This window comes from Rhinoraja longicauda, chromosome 25 (genome assembly GCF_053455715.1).
Source record: "Rhinoraja longicauda isolate Sanriku21f chromosome 25, sRhiLon1.1, whole genome shotgun sequence".
NCBI classification, from domain to species: Eukaryota; Metazoa; Chordata; class Chondrichthyes; order Rajiformes; family Arhynchobatidae; genus Rhinoraja; species Rhinoraja longicauda.
Window position 1 is genome coordinate 8,594,253 of NC_135977.1, and position 22,905 is coordinate 8,617,157.

General features: G+C 46.2%; 1 protein-coding gene across 1 annotated transcript in view; it reads right to left on the bottom strand.

Moving 5' to 3' along the window:
* The window catches only part of LOC144606061 (2'-5'-oligoadenylate synthase-like protein 2), a 52,310-nt gene that overhangs the window by 3,858 nt on the left and 25,547 nt on the right, over positions 1-22,905 (bottom strand). Inside the window, exons 2-11 of the mRNA XM_078421850.1 lie at positions 19,038-19,375; positions 16,409-16,703; positions 13,982-14,157; positions 12,926-13,176; positions 11,968-12,100; positions 10,615-11,109; positions 9,774-9,792; positions 5,326-5,417; positions 2,776-2,943; positions 122-416 (exon numbers count right to left, since the gene is read on the bottom strand). Of these exons, the coding sequence (XP_078277976.1) occupies positions 122-416; positions 2,776-2,943; positions 5,326-5,417; positions 9,774-9,792; positions 10,615-11,109; positions 11,968-12,100; positions 12,926-13,176; positions 13,982-14,157; positions 16,409-16,703; positions 19,038-19,220 (2,107 nt within the window). The 5' untranslated portion in view covers positions 19,221-19,375. The remainder of the gene's footprint in view (positions 1-121; positions 417-2,775; positions 2,944-5,325; positions 5,418-9,773; positions 9,793-10,614; positions 11,110-11,967; positions 12,101-12,925; positions 13,177-13,981; positions 14,158-16,408; positions 16,704-19,037; positions 19,376-22,905) is intronic.

Consider the following 22,905-nt stretch of genomic DNA (forward strand, 5'->3'; position numbering starts at 1 on the left):
TTGGGACAATCTGAACTCAAAAAAGACATTGCAATAAGTGAAAATTGTCCTTTTATGTAATCAAAAGGATAACTTATTTTCCATTAAACCGGTTATTTTCAATGTGTTCAAAGCCTCCTACCTAAGGCATCATATGCAGGGAGAACATCGACCTCAACAAAATCAGACGATTCTGTGGATTTAAACTGGAGGTTCAGGGAACGAGGAGAAGAAGAAGAGGGAATTATTCTGGGCGGTGTCATTTTGATCTGATGTCCAATGTTTTTCTCGTATTTCAAAAACAGATCACGAATGTTGCTCAAAATATCAGCCCGGTTTTTCTTTTGGTCTTCAAAACACTTGAAGTAGTTGAGAAAGATAACCATATCTGCATCAGAGCCATTTTTTACAGCTGTTCCTTTTCCAAGGGAGCCACCCTAAAAGAAGAGGCAAAACAACAATACAATCTTTTAAATAAATGATTTTTAGTTTTTGTTTAGTTTAGAGATGCAGCGCGTAAACAGGCCCTTTGGCCCACTGAGTCCTCGCTAACCGGTGATCCCCTTCCAACGCACCAGGGACAATTTATAATCTTTTACCAAAGTCAATTAACCTACAAACCTGTACGTCTTTGGAGTGTGCGAGGAAACCGGAGCACCCAGAGAAAACCCACGCGATCAAGGGGAGAACGTACACACTCCGTGCAGACAGCAACCGTAGTCAGGATCGAACCTGGGTCTCTGGCGCTGTAAGGCAGCAACTCTACCACTTATTCACAAAAAAGTTGTCGAAATCTAGAGTCTACTCTTGTGGTAGAGTGTATGGTAAGGTCCTTTGGTAGAATGACAAATAATTGATTGCATATATCAAGGGTTATTGGTTCAAATACTGATAAACCATCATTTAAATGAGCCTGGTGGCCTATTTCTGTTGGATTAGAAATGTGGGTGGCACAGTCATGCACCAGCAAGAGCCACTGCCTCACAACGCCAGGGACCTGGGTTTGATCCTGACCTCGGGTGCTGTCTGTGTGGAGTTTGCACAATCTCCATGTGACTGTGTGGGTTTCCTCTGGGTGCTCCGGTTTCCACCCAAATCCCAAAGACGTGCAGGTTTGTAGGTTATTTGGCAAGTGTAAAATTGCCCCTAATTTGTTTCAGTTTCAGTTTAGTTTATTGTCGCGTGTACCGAGGTACAGTGAAAAGCTTTTGTTGTGTGCTAACCAGTCATCAGAAAGACAATAAGTGATTACAATCAAACCATTTACATTGTACAGATACATAAGGGTAGCAATTGGAGGAAAAGTGGAATAACATAGAACTAGTGTGAATGGGTGAACAATGGGCAGTGTAGACTCGGAGGGCAGAAGGGCCATTTTCCACGCTGTATTTCTAAATTAAATACAGGGTTATTAACTTATCTTGTGCTTGAGATGGCTCGGCCTACTAGAGTTGCCTTGATCTCACAAAAGGCTCAATACCACTCATGAATCCAGGCAGTGGGTTAGTTGTCAAGCATAGAATACCATGACCATGGTTGATTGCTGTGATCATAACTCTTCATATGTTCATAAGTCATAGGAGCAGAATTAAGCCCTTTGGCCCATCGAGACTACTCTGCTGTTCAATCATGGTTGATCTATCTTTCTCTCTCAACCCAATTCTCCTGCCTTCTTCCTGTAACCCGTGACACCCTAACCCTGAACCTGTCAATCTCCGCTTTAAAAAATCCCAAAGACTTCGCCTCCACAACTATCTGTGACAATAAATTCCACAGATTTACCACCCTCTTTAGCCAAAGAAAATCCTCCTCACCTCTTGGGCATGAGAAATCAGGAGTATGAAATTTTAGTTTAAAGATACAGCCCTTCTGCCCACTGAGTCCATGCCAACCATCGATCACCCGTTCACATCAGTTCCACTCCCTACACATCCGGGGCAATTCACAGAGGCCAATTAACCTACAAACCCACAGGTCATTGGATTGTGGGAGGAAATTGGGGCACGTGGGAAACCCATGCAGTCACAGTGTGAAGGTGCAAACTCCACACACAGACATCACCTGAGGTCAGGATCAAACCCGGGTCCCTGTGGCCACAGGGCAGCACCAGTGATCCTGAGACCTTCTTTGTGTTCCACTCCGTACCATAATCTACTGTATCTGCTGTTCCAGGTGTGGACTCCTATATATTGGCGAGACCAAGCGATCGTTTCGCTGAACACCCCACTCAGTCTACCTAAACCCCGCCTGATCTCCTGGTCGATAAACACTTTAACTTCCCCTCCCATTCCCACACTGACCTTTCTGTCCTGGGCCTCCCCCATTGTCGGTGAGGCCCAGCGCAAATTGGAGGAACAGCACCTCATATTTCGCTTGGGCAGCTTACACCCCAGCGGTATGAGTATTGTCTTCTCTAACTTCAAGTAACCATTGTTTTCCGTCTCTCTCCATCCCTCCCCCTTCCCAGTTCTCTGACCAGTCCGTCCGTCCCCCTGATTACATTTGATCTCTGTTTGCTTTGTTGTCACCATCTCCTAACTGACAAAGCTATTCTACATTTTCCTTAAGCTGCATCTCTTTTGATGTCTCATTTTCACCCTTACACTTACCACTTTACCCTTCCTTATTTATATCTCCCTCTCCCCTGAATCTCAGTCTGAAGAAGGGTCTCAACCCAAAACGTCACGCATTCCTTCTCTCCGGAGATGCAGCTTGTCCCTGAGTTACTCCAGCACTCTGTGTCTATTTTCTGTACCACTGCCTATTTCCGTTCAGTATACAATTCTGTCATCTCACCTTCACAGCTTTACTGATTTTATAGGGACATTGGCCCTTTAAGAACGTACAAATCTTGTCAATGGTCTCAGCCACTTGTTTCAAAAATCTTTCATCAGGTTGGAGATGTAAGTAAATAAATGTGTCCAGTTCACTGGGTGGCGTACGAAACAAATCCATAACTCTTTTCTGTAATAAAAGAAAAGATAGAATTCAGCAAAGTTAACTTCGATAGGAGCTCTGAAGAGAATCACAAAATCCTTCAGGTATGGAAATAGATCACTCAGTATACAGAGTCAATGCCAAGTCTGAATACAGCAGGTCACAAAGTGCTGGAAGAACTCAACAGGTCAGGCAGCATCTGCGGAGAGAAAGGATTGCCGATGTTTCCAGTCACAGAGTGATACAGTGTGGAAACAGGCCCCTCATCCCAACTTGTCCACACCGACCTACACTAATCCCACCTGCCAGCGTTTGGCGCACATCCCTCTAAACCTGTCCTATCCCAGTACCTGTCTAAATGTTTCTTAAATGTTGTGATAGCCCCTGCCTCAACTACCTCCTCCGGCAGTTTGTTCCATACACCCACCACCACTGTCACCACTGTCACACTGTGTGACAAAGTTACCCCTTAGATTGCTATTAAGTCTTTCATCTGGTGGGAGTGGGCGCTGGACAAGGGACTGTAGGAAGTACCAGAGGCCATAGCCGTAGGGGAAAAGATTTATGAGGAATCTGAGGGGTAACTTTTTCACACAGAGGGTGTGGATGGAACAAGCTGCCAGAAGAGGTAGTTTAGGCTGAGACTATCCCAACGATTAAGAAAGTTAGACAAGTACATGGATAGGACAGGTTTGGAGGGATATGGATCAAACGGGGGCAGGTGGGACTAGTGCAGATGGGACATGTTGGCCGGTGTGCGCATGTTGGGCCGAAGGGCCTGTTTCCACGCTGTATCACTCTCTGATAGGGTTGCCAACTGTCCCGTATTAGCCGGGACATTCCGTATTTTGGGCTAAATTGGGTTGTCCCGTATTTGAGGGCGGTTCAGGGTTGGACCGCCAGGCGCTTATGGGTTTTCATTCTCCGGGTTAATTCTCCCCCCCCCCCCCCCCCCCCCCCTCCCTCCCTCTCTCTCCTCTCCCTTGGGAGTGTTTTTAATTTCCACGTTTTAATTATTAAATCTCTTAGGCGTCTCTCAAGCGCTCACCCACCCAGCCCTGCTCGGTCGGAGGCGGAGCGCTCACAAATTCCCTGGGCACCGACGCTCAGGGAATCTCCCGAGTGCCAGCCCTCCCCCCGCAAGAGCGAACACCTGGCGAACTGTCACAGCAGGTAGCGGCTCTGACATTTGATCAACCGCCTCATTAGATCTGTTGCCGTTCGATGTCCATCTCGCCTCCTGCAAGATTCCTCACAAGTCCCTCCCTCGCCGCTTCCTCCCACTGAAAGGCTATAACACGGTTCTCTTATCTCCCTGTAAAACCCCGCCGGACGCCAGCCCCTTCTTCGGTCCTGATAGAAACATAGAAAATAGGTGCAGGAGGAGGCCATTCGGCCCTTCGAGCCATCACCGCCATTCGTTGTGATCATGGCTGATCGTCCACAATCAATAACCCGTACCTGCCTTCTCCCCATATCCCTTGATTCCACTAGCAACCTAGAGCTCTATCTAACTCTCTCTTAAATCCATCCAGTGATTTGGCTGATTCCTGAAACTCGCCTCTTCTGTATCCACTGCACGCTCTCTCTGTCTATCTCTCCCTCTCTCTATCTCTCCCTCCCGCTCCCTCGCCCTCTCTCTCCCTCTCTCTCCCTCCCTCCCTCCCTCTCTCTCTCTCTCCAGCCTCAGCTCAGATACCCCGCATACAAAACAGCTGACTCAGTCGACCTTTCATGAAGATAAATAGGAGAGAAAGTGCACAGGGTAGCGTTAGAAACTAACAAGCCAGCTCAGGTGAGCGAGTGCGTCTGCTCAACAGAGCAGGTATAACTCTAAATATACCACAGGAAAACAATTTTAATTAAACAGTAAAGCATTAGCACTTTCTAAATAGGTCAGTACCAGTCAGAATAAGACATCACGTTTGACACATCACAGCCATTATCTGCTAAACCAAACTAAGATATGGAATAAACCATTCTTTATCGAGAAACCACCCGTTATATCGTGTAGTGTAGAAACCTACATTTTCAAAAGAGTTAAAGAAAAGTATTTTAACATCTATCATTTTTATTTTATTTTTAACGCAAGGAACTGCAGATGCTGGTTTAACCAAAGGAGAAAAAAAAGACACAAAGTGCTGGAGTAACTCAGCAGGTCAGGCAGCATCTGTGGAGAACACGAATACATGGTAACATATTAGATAGATTAATTTAACATGGATACATGGTAACATGTTCCCTCTTTCAGTGAAACATTATCAAACCGCAACAGCTCATTGAACACGGTGTAATGACATAAATAATATTCCTCTTCATTTGTCATTTCATGCAGTTCATTGTGTGTTTATCTGTAAAATTGTGCATCAGATTTGTGAAAAATAATCCCACAAACTAAAGACAACTCACCTCCACTGTGCGCAGGCTTGGATTCCTGGTGCAAATGAGTCCAACAGGGAAGTTTATTTTTAATGGTCGTTGGTTTCTATTCACTTCTCCTTCTGGTTAAGTTTCGATTCCGGACTCTGACATCAGTCAGAAATGGTTTCCATTTCCCCGTTATTGGGTTAAGTTTCGAGTTTCTATTTCCTGGTCTGACGCAGCAAAATAACGAAGTCAACATCAACATCAGGAACTCAAAAGATAGCGACAACAATTGACAGGCCAGGCGGCAACTGCAACAAGAGAAACAGCGATGACAATTCAGAAGGGTTTTTGTCAAAACTGGCCGATGGTGAAAATAGGTTTTAAGTGAGGACACAAGGAACTGCAGGTGCTGTCTGTTTACAGAAACAGACGCAAAAGGGCTGGAGTAACGCAGCGGGTCAGGCAGCACCTCTGGACAGGCGCCCTGTTTCAGTGAAGACAAGTTAGATTTAAGTAGCAGACTGGAAGCTGGAAAGGGTGCAGAGAAGATTTACGAGGATGTTGCCAGGGCTTATGGGCCTGAGCTCCAGGGAGAGGTTGGGCAGGTGAGGACTGTATTCCTTGCAGCACAGGTGGATGGGGATCTTATGGAGGTGGAGAGACCATGAATAGATATAGTAGTTGTAGAGTCTTTTACCCAGAGTAGGGGAATCAAGAACCAGAGGATATAGGTTTAAGATGGAGAGGGGAAAGATTTAATAGGAACCTGAGGGGGCAATGTTTTCACACAGAGGATGGTGGGCATATAGAACAAGCTGCCGGAGGAGGTAGTAGAGGCAGATTCTATCGCAATGTTTCAGAAACATTTGGACAGGTACATGTACACGCTCTATGTCTTCTTTCTTCAGTAGGGTTGCCAACTATCTCACCCCCATATAAGGGAAAAGGGGACGTCACTGCCCCGGGCCCCATGTGACCTCACCCAGCCAACGGCCACGTGCTCCCACTACACCAATGGCGGCTGCCCGGGCTGGGAGGCGGGTTGCTACACAACCTCCGTTAGGCGGCCCCCGGGCCTACACTGTCCGGTCCTACACTATCCAGACCTACACTGTCCGGCCCTACACAGTCCGGGCCTACACTGTCCGGGCCTACAGCGCCCTGGCCCACATTGTCTTGGCCTACAACGCCCTCCGGGCCTAATACGCGACAAGGGCGGTCCCGTACGGGAAAAAACAATTTAACCCAAAATACGGGATGTCCCGGCTAATAGGGGACATTTGGCAACCCTATTCTTCAGCAACTGTGGCTTCACCCCTGCTGTTGTAGAACCCCTCTGTCCGATGAAGGGTCTCAACCCTAAACACCACCAATTCCTTCTATCCAGAGATGCTGCCTGGCCCGCTGAGTTACTCCAGCACTTTGTGTCTATCTTCGGTTTAAACCAGCATCTGCAGTTGTTTCCTACACTGATCTCTCACCCGTGTCTCCTCTGACTCCCATTGTCTGCTCTTGCTCCCCCCTCCCCCGAGATGGAACAAGATGGAGTTCCCCTGGTCCTCACCAGCCTCCACATCCAGTTAGTTCGTTCATTTATTGTCATGTTTACCGAGGTACAGGGAACAGCTTTGTTGTTGTATGCTATCCAGTCAGCAGAAACACTAGCGATGATCACAATTAAGCTGGCCACAGTATACAGATACAGGATAAAGGGAATAATGTTTAGTGCAAGATAAAGTCCAGTAAAGTCCAATTAAAGATAGGGTCTCCAATGAGATAGATGGTATGTCAGGACCTAATGTTGGTGATAGGATGCTTCTGGTGTCTGATAACAGCTGTGGAGAAACTGCCCCTAATCTGGAGGTGTGCGTTTTGACACTTCTGTACCACTTGCCTGATGGGAGAGGGGAGAAGAGGGAGTGACCGGGGTGAGACTAGTCCTTGATTATTCAGCTGGCCTTGCCGAGGCAGGGGAAAGCGTAAATGGAGTCATTCGATGGGAGGTTAATTCACGTGGTGGTCTGGGCCATCATGACTTTACCTGTCCTTGGTCATCTATTAACGGCCCTGATTTATTCTGGCCTTTTTCTACCTCCAGTCTCCCCACCCCTCTACTTCCAGGCTGAAGAAGAGTCCCGACCCGAAACTTCACCCATCCGTTTTCTCCAGATATGCTGCCTGGGCCGCTGAATTACTCCAGCACTTTGTATCTATCTTCGGTATTAAAGCGGCTTCTGCAGTTCCTTCCTACACAGTATGAACATTAAATTCTCCAATTTTAGATACTCCCCTCTTTTTCCACTGCCCCCTTCTCCCAATGTGCACCGATTTCCCCCATGATCCCGTCCCCTTCCCCCACCCACCAGTCCCATCCCATCAATACCCCTCCCTCTGCCTTCTCTCCTTATCTGACACCCTTTATCTCCTGTTCCTCTCTAGCCTTTGTCCTGCCGTATGCCACTCATAAACCCCCCACATCTGTATCCACCTGTCACTTACCACACTTTGTCCCCCACCCCCACCTCCAGTTTTCTCTCCCCTACTACTACCGGCCTAGAGAACTGTTCTGACCTGAAACATCTCCTGCACATTCCCTCCACAAATGTAGACACAATGACCTGCAGATTAAAAAAATCGCAAAGTGCTGGAGTAACTCAGGATGTCAGGGTCTCTGGAGATCATGGGTAGATGTTTTAGGTCGGGAGCCTTCTTCGAACTGATTGTGGTGGGGTGGGAGGGGGGGTAAAAGAAACTGGAGGAAAAGTGGGGGCAGGACAAAGACATAGTCATCAAGTTAAAGCATTTTTCAGTCTGAAGAAGGGTCTCGACCCAAAACATCACCCATTCCTTCTCTCCTGAGAAGCTGCCTGGTCCCGCTGAGTAACTCCAGCATTTTGTGTCTGTCATCAAGTTAAAGTTTGGCACATCGAGTATACTCCGCCATTGAATCAAGGTTGATCTGTCTTTCCCTCTCAAACCCATTTTCCTACCTTTTCCCCATAACCCCAGACACCCTTCTTACTCAAGAATCTGACAATCTCCACCTTAAAAATATCCATTGACTTGGCCTCCACTGCCGTCTTTGGCAATGAATTCCAGATTCCCCACCCTCTGACTAAAGAGATTCCTCCTTGTCTCCTTTGTAAACATACATCCTTTTATTCTGAGGCTGTGGCTCAGAATGTTTGTCTCTGAATCGTCCACTGATCTGACACTGTCTCAGCCTCTGACTATTTAGTTGCACAGTTGCTCAGGATGAACCCTGAGAAGGACCAATGCATCCTGGATTTCCATCTTTCCCTATTTTCATCCTGGAAAAAAAGGTTTTGACTGTCTACCCTATCTATGCCTCCAATAATGTTATAGTTTTGACTTCCAGCTGTCCACTGTGATGGTTCTACAAACCCCTCAGTACAAGAGAAATCTTGAATAGTCCTTCAATGTTGATCTGGTCGTTCACACCCAAACCATGGGAATAATGAGACCAGAAGAGTCTCGACCCGAAACATCTCCTATCCATGTTCTCCAGAGATGGTGCCTGACCTGCTGAGTTATTCCAGTGCTTTGTGTCCTTATGGGAATAAATATAGTTGGGGCCCACAGCACCAATTTTGCAGGACAGAAGCTGTCCGTGGGAGGAAAGGGGGAGGAGGTTATCCTTTTCCACTCCAGTCTGTCTACTTCAATATGAGGGAGCTAATCCAAGCGATTTTGGGATTCCAGATCCCTTGACCTCTCATGGTCTCTAAGCAGCTGTTCACCTGGCTACCTGGCTGTGCTTGTGTGAATGTGCAATGGATGGTTTTACATGGTTTGACTGTAATGTGGAAAAGTTGTAAAAATAACTTGGCTCTTATAGACGTTGCAAAAATGTCAATAAACGGACTGATTTTCAGATAGTGACAAAAGGTAAAACAGCATTTACCTCGATACGAAATACATACAAGCAAGTCACAGCTGTTACCACCTTCCTTATAGGTTTTGGTTTAGTTCTAGCAACACAGTGTTGAAACAGGCCCTTCGGCCCACTGCATCCGCGCCGACCAACGATCACCCGTATACTAGCTCTGTTATCCCACCTTTGCATCTCACACACTAGGGGCAATTTACAGAAGCCAATGAACCTACAAACCTGCACCTGTCTTTGGAATGTGGGAGGAAACCGGAGCACCCAGAGAAAACCCAGGCGGTCACGGGGAGAACATACAAACTCCGTACAGCACCCGTAGTCAGGATCAAATTCAGGTCTCTGGCAGCGACTCTACCGCTGCGCCACCATGCAGCCCCAACTATATTGTGCCTGGAAGCAACTGGGAGCAATGTTCAGAATGCAGCCCTGTGGACCCTACACAGGGATTGTTGGGTGATTATCAGTTCAATACATGTGATCTCAGTGGTTTCCCTGTTCTCAACTTCTCTTGCTGCTTCTTCCACCAACGTGATCAGCTGACTCAACTCCCATAATGTATGAATCCCCCTTACATGTTTACTGCAGGGGAAGTGCAGATCCTAATGGGCAAGTAATCGGCACCAAGTAAGTCATAACAGATAAAAGTACACAAATGAATATAAGAACTCTGATTGAAGAAAGGAACCAAGTAATCTTTCATTGTTACAGCTTTTATTTATCCATGCAGAATTTCACAAAGAGTGACATTTAATTGAATTAAAGTAGAGCTACTTTCCTGGCAGCTGGGCTAGGCTACCGTCTTCTAAAGTATAAAGTCAACGTAAAAATACGCAGTATAAAGAGGCTGAAGAAGGGACAAGATGCGAAACGTCCACGTTGTCATTTGAACATTGTAAGTGTGTGCACAAGGTGAGGGTTGTAAATAGAGTTTAAACTGTCCAGATAGAGAGCTGACTATTGAGCATGTTTGTTTAGGTCTGAGGGATGTGGGGAATGTGCACGGGGACTGCATGAATGAATGGATGAATGATACTTGATGGCCACAAGTACCTATCTAGGGCAGGGTACCTAGATACAGTGAAATGCTTTGTTTTGCACACAACCTAGGCAGTACACGAGTGTCCCCACTTATCTGTCACCGACAAATTTACAAAGCCCCAACAACCTTATCTGCAGCCCCTCATGTGGGATGAACATGCTGAAGCACCCCAGTTCCATTTGCGGATATTGGTCACATAAGATCACCTGGATGAACAGGTGGTGGGAAAATGTTCCAGTAGAAAGAACACAGTACAGAACATGTGCCTGTCAAAAGCAGCGCTTGTCTGTCGCCAGTGATTGCTAATTCCGATTCAACCCAGATAATTGCTCTCAATGATAACTTAATTAAAAGTCTTTCGCAATGCTATTGATTTTCAGACTGTGTAACTGTGACCCTCTGCACTGGAACATTGGAGTTCATTGCCACCACGCAGTCGCAGGTTGACATAGATGGTAGAATGCTGCTTAATGCCGTAATGTTGCAGTGTACGTTCATCTTCAAGTTCCTTAGTTCCAAAGATCAAGTAGTACTGCCTTGGTTGGAGGTGCTCCAGAGATTCAATTTTATTTTTTAAACTTGAAACCTTGTCGTTTGGTGAAACCTGAATTTTCAGATTACGCCCATTGTAATTGACATCTATATCCATTAGCGTGATCAGCTGGATCGTCGCATCAACGAAGATGCTGGAATCCAACAAGGTTTTGCCATCATCCAAAATGGTGTCATTGAATATCAGGCGTTGCTGGGAGACTGGAATGGTCCATTTTTGCTGAATGTTGCATTTGACTTCAGAGACCTTGCTATAAATGTTGGCCTTTAGTCGTAACGATTTACCATCCAGGCTGGTCACAGTGATTTCAAATGTCTTCACTGGCTGTGGATCACAAGCAAACATGGCAATAAATAAAATGTCGTTCCTTGTCATTTTGCACAAGACACATAACAAGAGAGTGAGATGGTGGACACCCATTCTTTTAGGGGTCATCGGGTGCACTTGGAACAAGGCATTCATTCTTTGGAGCGCTAGGAGGATGAGGGGAGATCTTGCAGACGTGCACAAAATCATGAGAGGAATAGATTGGGTAGATGCACAGAATAGGAGCCAAAGTAAACGGCACCTCTCCGCCTGGATTGATCAGGGAGCAATGGTAATGGATGTGGCCTCAATTCACCATTCATTAAAAACCCAGACCATTGAATATAGTCATAGAGTCATACAGCATGGAAATAGGCCCTTCAGCCCAACTTGTCCATGCCGACCAAAATGCCCCATCTACGCTAGTCCCACCTGCCTGTGTTTGGCCTATATTCCTCTAAACCTTTCCTATCCATTCAATTCTCCAAATGTCTTTTAAATGTTGTGATCGTACCTGCCTCAACTCCTCCTCCGGCAAAGACCATAGACAGTCTACAATGGGGTGGAGGTGGGGAGAGTACGCTAGCTTATGGGAGGACTGTCCACAAGCCTGATAACAGAGGGGAAGAATCTGCTCGTGAGTGTGGTGGTGCGCGCTTTCAACCTTCTGTATCTTCTGCCTGAGGGGAACAGGGAGAAGAAGGAATGACCGGGGTGGGACAAGTCTTTCATTACGTTGACTGCTTTTCCGAGGAAGGGCAAAGTGCGGGTGGAGTCAATGGTGGGAGGTCTGGTCCTTAGTGTGGCAGTGGTGAAGTATAAAGGTATCTCGTCAACCCCTCAGCAAAACACCATCATTCCTTTAAACCATTTTACCTGGACATCCCAAGCTTGGACGTTCCTGACACAAGGCATGCTTAGACATATCCTGGCTTCATTCTGCATCACATTCCAACCATCTGATGAAGCCACGTTTCCAGTTGGATCGGCTGGGTCAAGAATTAATGCTCTGAAAAATAAAACCAATTAAATAACAACACTTAACTTTGAGCCGGCGTTTGCTGACAAAATGACAGTGAATGCCATGGTATTTGTTATTATTGCATATCAATTCTGCAATTACATAGGGTTATCTCATGATTCTGTGCAGAAATTTGTATTTCAATTAAGGACGGCAGGGTGGCGCAGCTGGTAGTGCTGCTGCCTCACAGCGCCAGTGACCCGGGTTCCATCCTGACCTCGGATGCTGCCTGAGGGGACTTTGCACACTCTCTCTGTGACCGCGTGGGTTTCCTCCGGGTGCTCTGGTTTCCACCCACTTTCCGAAGTCGTGCGGATTTGTCGGTTAATTGGTCTCTATAAAATATTGCCGCAAATGTGCAGGGAGTGGATGTGAAAGTGGGATAACAGAACTAGTGTGAAAAAGGAAATTGATGGTCAATGTCGACCAGGTGGGCCTCAGGGCCTGTTTCCATGCTGTATCTCTAGACATCTTTATACTAAAACTCTCGTTTGTTTGTTCTGGAACTACAGCCAAAACGGTACATGATAGCATGACAATTTTAGGCCTACCTTACTCACCGTCATCCTTTTGATGGTAATGGAAGAAGTTTAATTGAAATTGGTGTTATATTTTTAAAGTTATTCACATTATAAAGTTTAAATCTATCACCTAGGGAAGGAAAGGGAGAGATGGGGGGGGGGGGGGAGGGGGGGGGGGAGGGAGGGAGTGATAAGGGGGCTTGAGGGCGATTGAGGGGAGGGGGAAGGGAGAGGGGGGAGGAGCGGGTAAGTCGAGGAGCACCTGTAATTGGAATAGCCCACAGTGTCTTACCGCTTGCCATGGAGCTTCTTGGTTAAAAAGTCGGCCAAGGTTGGATTTTTGACATCATAGTAATCTGTCCAGTAGATGCAGACTTCCTGATAGCGGCAGATCAAGTCCAGGACCGTACGGAACCCTTGGGCAGTATCAAATCTCTCCTGATGATTACCTTGTTCCCAGGCATAGATGGTCATTAGCTCCACCGCATATTTTGCTGGGAGTCGTGCTCCACCTCTCAACTCTGATTTCCGTGGCTTGACATGCTGGAGAAAATTAGTGACAAATCTTAATAAGCAAATATTATGGAATATGGAACTGCACAGCACTGGAATGTCTGTGCTATAATGATAAGACCAATTCTTATCTGACTGCACATAATCCTATCCCTCCATTCCCTGCATATCCATGTCTCTTACATGCCACCATGGTTCATAAGTTCTAGAGTCAGTCTTACTCTAGGCCCTACGACCCAATTTGTCCATACTGGCCAATATGTCCCATCTGCACCAGTCCCACCTGCCTGCGTTTGATTCATATCCCTCTACACCTGTCCTACCCATCTACCTATCTAAATGTTTCTTAAATGGTGTAATAGTCCCTGCCTCAACTACCCCATCTCGGGGCAGAATTAGGCCATTCGGCCCATCAGGTCTACTCTGCCATTCAATTATGGCTGATCCCTCTCAACCCCATCCCCTCTCTTGCCCAGACTAGGGGAATCGAAGACCAGAGGACATAGGTTCAAGGTGAAGAGGAAAAGATTTAATAGGCATCTGAGGGATAACGTTTTCACACAAAGGGTGGTTGGGTTTATGGAAGAAGCTGCCAGAGGAGGTAGTTGAGGCTGGGACTATCCTAGCGTTTAAGAAACAGTTAGACAGGTACATGGATAGGACAGGTTTGGAGGGAAGTGGACCAAATGCAGGCAGATGAGGCTACTGTAGCTGGGACCTGTTGGCCGGTGTGGGCACGTTGGGCCGAAGGTATGTTTCCACACTGTATCACTCTGTGACTCTATCCTCCCGTGGTGTCAGTGATTAACAATGATCCTGTTCTCACGTCACTCACCTCCTTGTACCAATATTTCAGCAGGCGAATCAAGTCTTTAACTTTTGACCGATGCTGTTTCACAAATTTTCTCTGAAGTTCAGTGAAGCAGGGGGAGAATTCTCCATCCATGATCGGATTTCCATTTACAAAATTGATTAATTCGAGATGCGCTGAACTGTGGTTGTACTCTGGTGCTGGAAGAAATTAAATGATTAACGGGAGATGGTCAAAAGACAATTCTTTAACAAAAACTGTCCAATTAACTCATCCAAGACGAAGCAGGCCATGTAGTTATAAGATCGTAAGTAATAGGAGCAGAATTAGGCCATTTGGCCCATCAAGTCTACTTCGTCATTTAATCATGGCTGATCTATCTCTCACCCCTAACCGCATTCTCCTGCTTTCTCCCTAAAACCCCTACAGTGTTGCATTTTAATCAGTCTCAGGATAGTTTTTCACCTTCAGTAAAGTGGCCAAGCAACGTTCCAAGGGGTTGTCTGTAAATTTAACCCAAATTTAACCTGCTGATGAAGGCGGTTTTACACATGAATGATACACAAAGGTTCTGATGGTAAAACCAGCTGCCCTCTATCCTCACCATCCACAGTTTTGAACGGTATTTGTTCACTGCCAAATAGCAATGATATATATTTAGGTTTAATCAGTACTATATAAAAGTACAATCAAGTCAAACTCAAGTAAAATAGATGGAGCAAAGAGGAAGATAGAGTTCAGAACATAGTTTAGTTTTGAGACACAGTACAGAAACAGGCCTTTCGGCCCACCGAGTCCACACCGAGCAACAATCCCCGCACACTAACACTATTCTATAACACTAGGGACAATTTACAATTTTACCAAGCCAATTAGCTTACAAACCTGCACGTCTTTGGAATATGGGAGGAAACCGGAGCTGCCGGGGAAAACCCACGCGGGAGAACGTACAAACTCCATACAGACAGCACCTGTGGTCAAGATCGAACCTGGGTCTCTGGCGTTGTAAGGCAGCAACTCTAGTGCTGCGCCCACTCTCAGTATTCCAGTTTTCCACATTGTGGCCCATTAGTTCTCCAAAGTCCATAATGGGGTAGAGGTGAATCGGACACCACCCCAGTTTACGGAAGAGCCATTTGGAAGCCTGATAACAGAGAGGGATGAAGCCGTTGTGGAGTCTGGCACTGCACGCTTTCAAGCTTCGGCACCTATTTGTCTGACAGGAGCAGGGAGTTGGAATGACCGGGGTGGTTCCAGTCTTTGATGATGTCAGCTGTTCTTCTGAGACAGCATGAGGTGTAGATGAAATCAATGGTGGGGTCTCTGGTGGAATAGGCTACATCTACAACTCCCTGCAGTTTATTGCGGTCTTCGGCAGAGCTGTTCCCAAACCAAGCTGTGATGCAACCAATCAGTAGGCTTTTTATGGTGAATGATAGGATAATCTAATTCATGTTAAACATGAATCAGTTCATGTTGATGCATCAAATTATGAGAACTATCAAATTATGAGAATTATGAGCAAAGCAGAGGAAGGGGGTCACAGATTTTGGAGCTGAGGGTCAGTGTGGATTCAGCCATAGCATCAGCTCAGTGTCTCAGTGGAGAGGGATGACATATCGGAGATAATTGACTTCTGCTTGCAGCCTGAGATTTCCTCTGGAAGATGAACCTTCTGCAGTCATTAGATGCAAGGAGAATACCTCCTAATTGTCACCTAGTTTAGTTTAAAGATATTGCATGGAAAGTGGGATAACATAGTCTGTGCCGTTCACATAGTTCTATGTTATCCCACCTTCTCAGTCACTCCCTACAAACTAGGAGCAACTTACAGAGGCCAATTAACCTATAAACATGCATATTTTTGAGATGTGGGAGGAAAGCAGAACACCCGGGAAAACCGCACGTGGTCCAGGGAGAACGTGCAAACTCCATACCGATAGCACCCAAGGTCAGGATTGCACCCGGGTCTCTGGCACTATGAGGCAGCAGCTCTACCAGCTGTGCAAATCAATCTGCCTGGAAAGAAAAAATATATCATTTTGTAACGTCTTCCAATCAAAAGTTAATTCCAGATGCCAAGGAACTGAACACCAGCAACAGCTTAACTAACAATGGGTCATTAGTTGGACCAAATCAAGCCAGCTTCACTCTTCCCATCTTTCAAGATGAACAATGAAGGCTGACAGAAGATTCCAATTTACATTTAAGATGCAAGAGCTGCCAGAGGGGATCATTGAGGCAGGCACTATCACATTAGTTGAAAGATATTTGGACAAGTACATGGATAGCAAAAGTTTGGAGGGATATGGGCCAAATGCAGGTTGGCGGGACGAGGGCCATCTTGGTCAGTGTGAGCCAGTTGGGCTGAAGGGCCTGTTTCCATGCTGCATGACTCTGTGTAATAATACTTTTAATTCTATGTCACATGAGATTGCTATAAATTCTTACTTAATGCGTCATAGGTTGGCAGAACATCAAATTCCACCTTCGCTGAACTCTTTGTCGATTGCAATATGAAGCTCAAAGATTTGGCTGGGATCTCGCTTGGACTTATCGTGATTTTGATATCATCAATGTCATATGCAATGCTTCTACGACACTTTTCCAGCATTTTCTGAATTTCTTCCAGAACGTTATGCCTGGTGTTTCTCTGATCCTGGAAACTTTTGAAGCAACTGAGGAAGATGACAAGATCTGCATCTGAACTATTTCTTAAAGCTGTTCCTTTCCCTAACGATCCACCCTGACAACAAAAAAAAAGGAAAATAAATCATATTTTAAAAAATATTTGCAAACTTACACATTCTGGGTAGATAATACAAAAAATGTGATTCCTTTCAATCTTCATCATAATTCAGAATTGTTTTATCGTTCTGTAGGAAGGAACTGCAGATGCTGGTTTACACCAAAGATAAGACACAAAAAGCTTGAATAACTTAGCGGGTAACTTAGCATCTCTGCAGAAAATGGACATGTGACGTTTCGGGTCGAGACCCTTCTTCGGACTGAGAGTCAGGGGAGAGGGAATCAAGAGATATGGAAAGGTACATAGAATAAATCAATGAATAGTATGCAAAAGGATGCTTTGGGAACAGAATTATCAACGGTGGAATTTTTCTCTCCCACTTTCCCTATGAATTTTGTTCTTTTCCAGAAAATCTTGAGAGCAGTTCAACAATCACTCCTCAAAAATTCCCCAAGTGGAAATACTTTGCATCAAAGGCAATGATTGGCATCACCATCCAGCCTGGTGCTCACAGGAGGTACACATATGCCTTCTTATTTCAGTTTGGTTTAAAGATAACGCATGGAAAACAGGCCCTTCGGCCCACCGATTCCATGTCGACCATCGTTCATACTAGTTCTATGTTATCCCACTTGCTCCCTCCACTTCCAACACACTAATGGCAATTTAAAGAGGATGATTAACCTACAAAACCCGCACATCTTTGGGATGTGGGATGAAACCGGTGCAATCGGAGGAAACTCGGGTGGTTGCAGGAAGAACTTGCAAACTCCGCACGGACAGCACCCAAGGTCAAGATCGAACATGGGTCTCTGGCGCTATGTCTTGTCTTGTTGATACTGCACCAACCACCGCTGTTGGGCTATAAACGTGCAGTCCCTCATGCATGGAGTTGCAGATTCCTATGAGGCAGCAGCTCTGCCAGCTGCATCACTGTGCCGCCCACAAATGCAGACTTTCCAGGACGTGAAGAGGAGCGGGAACCCTTTGCAGAAAGCTGCACCCTGTCTAGATGATTGCAGTCCATTTTAACATGCTGGTGAGGTGCCGAGAACGAAGGGGCGGCCAGGTGGTGGAGGCAGTGGATATAGGAACGTCCGCCAGTCTTTTGTAATTTTGCCAGGGGCGAGGCGATACTTGTGTACTGCCTGGCTGTGGTCTGCTGCACGCTTTCACTGGGTTGTATGCAAATCAAGCATTTCACTGCACCATCTGACAATTAAATATTATAAAAATTGTGACCTTAAGCAGTGTGGCCCTGGCAGGCACAGTGTTAGCGAGAGAGGGTGTGATCTCAAGAATACCATGGGGTGAACTATGGAACTGTTGTGAAGGGAGGAAGGGGGCAAGGGTGGAGGGAAGGGCGTGTTAGTAACAGTCACTTAAAATTGGAGAATGCAACGTTCATACCGCTGGGTTGATCCACACGGTGGGTAGGATGTTTAAACGGACAGGCTCCAGGCTGAAACTTGACTCAGGTTAGACACAAAATGCTGGAGTCACTCAGCAGGTCAGGCGGCACTTCTGGAGAAAAGGAATAGGTGACGTTTCGGGTCGAGACCCTTCTTTAGACACTGACTGACCCACTGAGTTACCCCAGCACTCTGTGTCTGTTTGTGGGAGGTACACGTGGATTGTTTTCTCTGCACTGTTGGAGATTGAGGGGGAGATCTGATCTCATAATTATAATATACAATTACGAGAGACGTAGATAGGGCAGGTACTGAGAACCTTATCTCCAGTCTCAAGATGGGTCCCGACCTGAAACATCGCCTATCCATGTCCTCCAGAGATGCTGCCTGACCCGATGAGTTATTCCACCACTTTGTTTGTTTGTAAAGGTCGGAGCTGGTTTAGCTATTTAAACAGTTATGTCAGAGGACGGGAAGATTCCAATTGTATCTACTTTGCTAATTTTCTAAACTATTTTATCTAACTTCATCAATTCTCCCGACATTGAAGGGTGTCAGAGGTTACAGGGAGAAGTGGGGACAGTGGAGTTGAGAGGGAAAGATAGATCAGCCATGATTGAATGGCGGAGTAGACTCGATGGGCCGAATGGCCTAATTCTACTCCTGAATCTTGTGACTCTTTCGCTAGGAAACGGATCAGAGTTACTCCAGCACTTTGTGTCTTTTTGTTTTGTAAACCAGCATCTGCAGTTCCTCGTGCCCACAAAATACCACCAGAGCAGTCTCTACCAAATCCTCCACATTTTTGCAAGGATGTACCAACCGGCGTCAATAAAACACCCCTATTCACAAATTAATAATCATTTGAAAATAATCAATTAATTGTTGGTCAGCAGCGGTTAAAATCTAAGCGACTCACCTTCACGGCTCTGATCACATTAATGCTGGGTTGATTCATGAAACATTGGTTCTTTAAAAACTGGCAGATTCTGTGCACGGCTTCCTTCATGCCGACAGTGAACCCGCTCGGCTCCAAGTTTCTTTTAATGAAGTCGTCCAACTTCTTCGCATCTATGCTGTACAGGGTTTCGCCGTTGTCCATGGTTGTTTCTCGCAGGCAGCAGCTTCTGGCTTCAACTCGGGCGCCGTGGATTCTGAAGTCGCTGATGCTCCAAAAATGAACTCTCGATAAGATGTCAAGTATCTCTCCAGCACCGACCTCCTTATATTGCAGTCGCTGGCCCCTCCTTCAAAAGACTCCAAAAATATACACGTAAAGATAAACATATCTCAGTGCATCACAGTGTTAGACGCGCCCCTGATCTGGGCGTTCAGTTTCAGCTAATGGTCCACCACTGCAAACTGCAGCACGTCATCTTCCCGTGTTTGTGGAAAACCACAGACTTTCGGTTTCATTTACTCGTTGCTGTGAATTTCGATTTCTCCCCCCCCCCCCCCCTTCCCCTTTCCACAATCAGACTGAAGAATGGTACTGACCTTAAACAAATAAAAAACACCACAAAGTACTGGAATAAAGCTCAGGCTAAGTGAGGTGACAAGTGTAGCGGGGACATGGTTTTTTTAATATTAAAAAAAACCCAATTATTAAAAATAATATTTACAATTAAAACATTATTTTACAATTAAAACAAAACAGAACCCACCACCATAATACAAGACAAACAAATATACTAAATAAACTACTATACAACTATGTTACACTCCTTGTCAAGGATGTATTCAACCCCCCGCGGTGCCCAGTGGTCCCGGATCTCCTCCAGGGTGCCTGTGGACAGCGCGCGGTCCCTCTCCAACACCACCCGGGCGCGGATGCAACCCCAGAAAAGGGGCAGGCAGCCGGCTCGGGCAGAGCCCTCTTCCGCCTGGCGCGGTGAGTCGCGGATGGCCAGTTTGGCCAGGCCCAGGAGCAACCTAACCAGGACATCCTCGGCCCTCCCCTCGCCCCTACGCACAGGGTGTCCAAAGATGAGGATGGTGGGTGAAAAGTGCAGCCAAAGGGCAAAAGGCAAAGGGACATGTTGGCTGGTGTGAGGGAGTTGGGCTAAAGGGTCTGTTTCCACGCTGTATCACTCTATGACTCCAAGGTAGAATCTGGAGATCATGAATAGATGGTGTTTCGGGCGGGGATCTTTGTTCAGACGGGGTCTCCAGGTTCCCCTTCCCCGCAGCCAATAATGGACCATCGTAGGTTTTTGCATATCTTTCATTCATTTGTTCTACGTGCCTTCTGTATCTCTCGTTTCCCCCTCCCCTGACTCTTGGTCTGCAGAAGGGTCTTGACCGAAAACGTCACGTATTCCTTTTCTTCAGAGATGCTGTCTGACCCGCTGGGTTACTCCAACATTTTGTGTCTATCTCCAGGTATCTGAACAGAGTGCTGGGGGAACTCAGCAGGTCAGGCATCATCTGCTGTGGGAATAGGACAGGCGATCACCTGACCCTAAACATTGTCCTTCCATTCCCTCCACAGATGCTGCCTGACAGGTGCTTAGTTCCCCCAGCACTTTGTATTTTGCTCAAGATTCCAGCATCTGCAGTTCCTTGTGTCTCTTGATTCTAGTAACTCATGACCCACTGATGCTGGTCAATTCTATCTGTAATTATAGCGTTTCCCTTTCATTTACACCCCTTCCGGGATCTTCAGTGACGTGCAGATATAAGAAACTGCCGATGCTGGAGCAAAAAAGTGCCGGAGTAACTCAGTGGCTCAATCGTCCCTAGTGTCTAGGATAGAATTAGTGTTTGGGTGAGTGCTGGTCGGCATGGAGTCGGTGGGCCGAAGGGCCTGCTTCCACGCTATATCTCTAAACTAAAACCATACTAAACTAAATTAAACTAAACTAAACTAAATAAAAAGACATACGTGGCTTCCCACAGACGTCTAAACTTGAAACCCACTGCTTACCTGCTCCATCTCACCACTCTGATTTGGTGTCCACTTTGTACCATTCTCATCACTAGAGTATCATAAATACAAACAGCATGGAAACAGGCCCTCCCACCCTACTCGTCTATGCCAACAAAATGCCCCATTTAAGATAGTCCCATTTGCCCGCATTTTGGTCCATATCCAACCTTTCTTATTCATCTTTAGTTTATTTTTAGTTGAGAGATATAGCACAGAAACCGGCCCATCGGCCCACTGAGTCCGCGCCGACCAGCGATCCCCGCACACTCACACTACCCTACACACACCAGGGACAATTTACAATTATGCCAAGCCAATCAACCTACAAACCTGTACGTCTTTCGAGTGTGGGAGGAAACCGGAGATCCTGGAGAAAACCCACGCAGGTCTCTCGAAGAACGTACAAACTCCGTACAGACAACTCCCATAGTCAGGATCAAACCCGGGTCTCTGGCGCTGTAAGGCAGCAACTCTCCCGCTGCGCCACTGTGCTGGTACGGGAACAAGAAAGGGCAGCTGAAGACCCTGCTCACTCTGCAAGTGTGGCACCAAAGTCCCCAACGCTCCCATTGACACTGTCTTGGTGCGATGCTAGCATCAGGGATTCATCGCTGCACAATAATACAGCTCTACTGTTGTGAGTGCAGTGTCCTGAGAGATCACATTGCAGACATGGAAGCCTTTTAGACTTTAGACTTTAGAGATACATGGAGAACATGGATAGGTACCAATTTTTGTCTTTTAGTAAAACAATGTCAAACCCGATTTAGAAATAATCGCAACAGTTCATTCAGAAACTAACAGTTAAACACAGTGCAGTGACACGAATAATATTCCTGTTCGTTTTTCATTTAATGCAGTTCATTGTCTATGGCATTCCTTTAAATGTTTTGCTTTAGACTGAAGCGATGCAGTGTGGAAGCAGGCCCTTCGGCCCACAGAGTCTGAGCTGACCACTGGTCACCTTGTTGACCACTATCCAACACACTGGGGACAATTTACAGAAGCCAATTAACCAAGAAAACCTGCACGTCTTTGGAGTATGGGAAGAAAACTGAGCACCCGGAGAAAACCCATGTGGTCACAGCGAGAATGTACAAATACCATGCAGACAGCACCCGTAGTCAGAATCGAACCTGGGTCTTTGGCAGCAACTGTACCGCTGCGCCACCGTGCACCCTCCCCCCGAGAATGTCTCCGCCTGGTTTCGAACTAGGAACCTTTTTGCGTGTTAGGCGAACGTGGTAACAACTACACCACAGAAACCTCTAACTATTGATTCTATCATTAAAACCTCACCATCTGCTGCTGGGGGATTAGGAAGGTCATCTTCTAACATTTGGAGATAGTGAGGTTGAAGGGGTGCATTTGGGAACTAGGGGACTGATCAATGGTCTTAGGCAAAGCTAGCCAGCTCTGATCAAGTGCTGGTCATTGTTTGTAAGCCACAAAACCTGTACTTTGCTCCGCACTAGGCATGCCAAAGAGGTGGGAGGCTTGGGGCCGTATTACTGGGGGAGTATTAACTGGCTTGGCAGAGGAATGGGAACCTGCAGGTAGAATCAGAAAGGAGAAAAGCCAAGCTCGGGATTGTTTAGTTTGGTTTAGTTTAGTTTAGAGATACAGCACGGAAACAGGCCCTAAGGCCCACTGATTCCACACTGACCAGTAGGGTTGCCAACTTTCTCACTCCCAAATAAGGGATGTTGACCCTATTACTTCTATAGGGTATCGTCTGACGTGTCGAACAAAAGACTCTAAACCAAGGTTTGGTACAACTTAATCTTTGTTAACACTCGAGTAACTTAAACATGCATGCAAACAATTGACTTCTAATAACTTCTCATTTACTTTATTG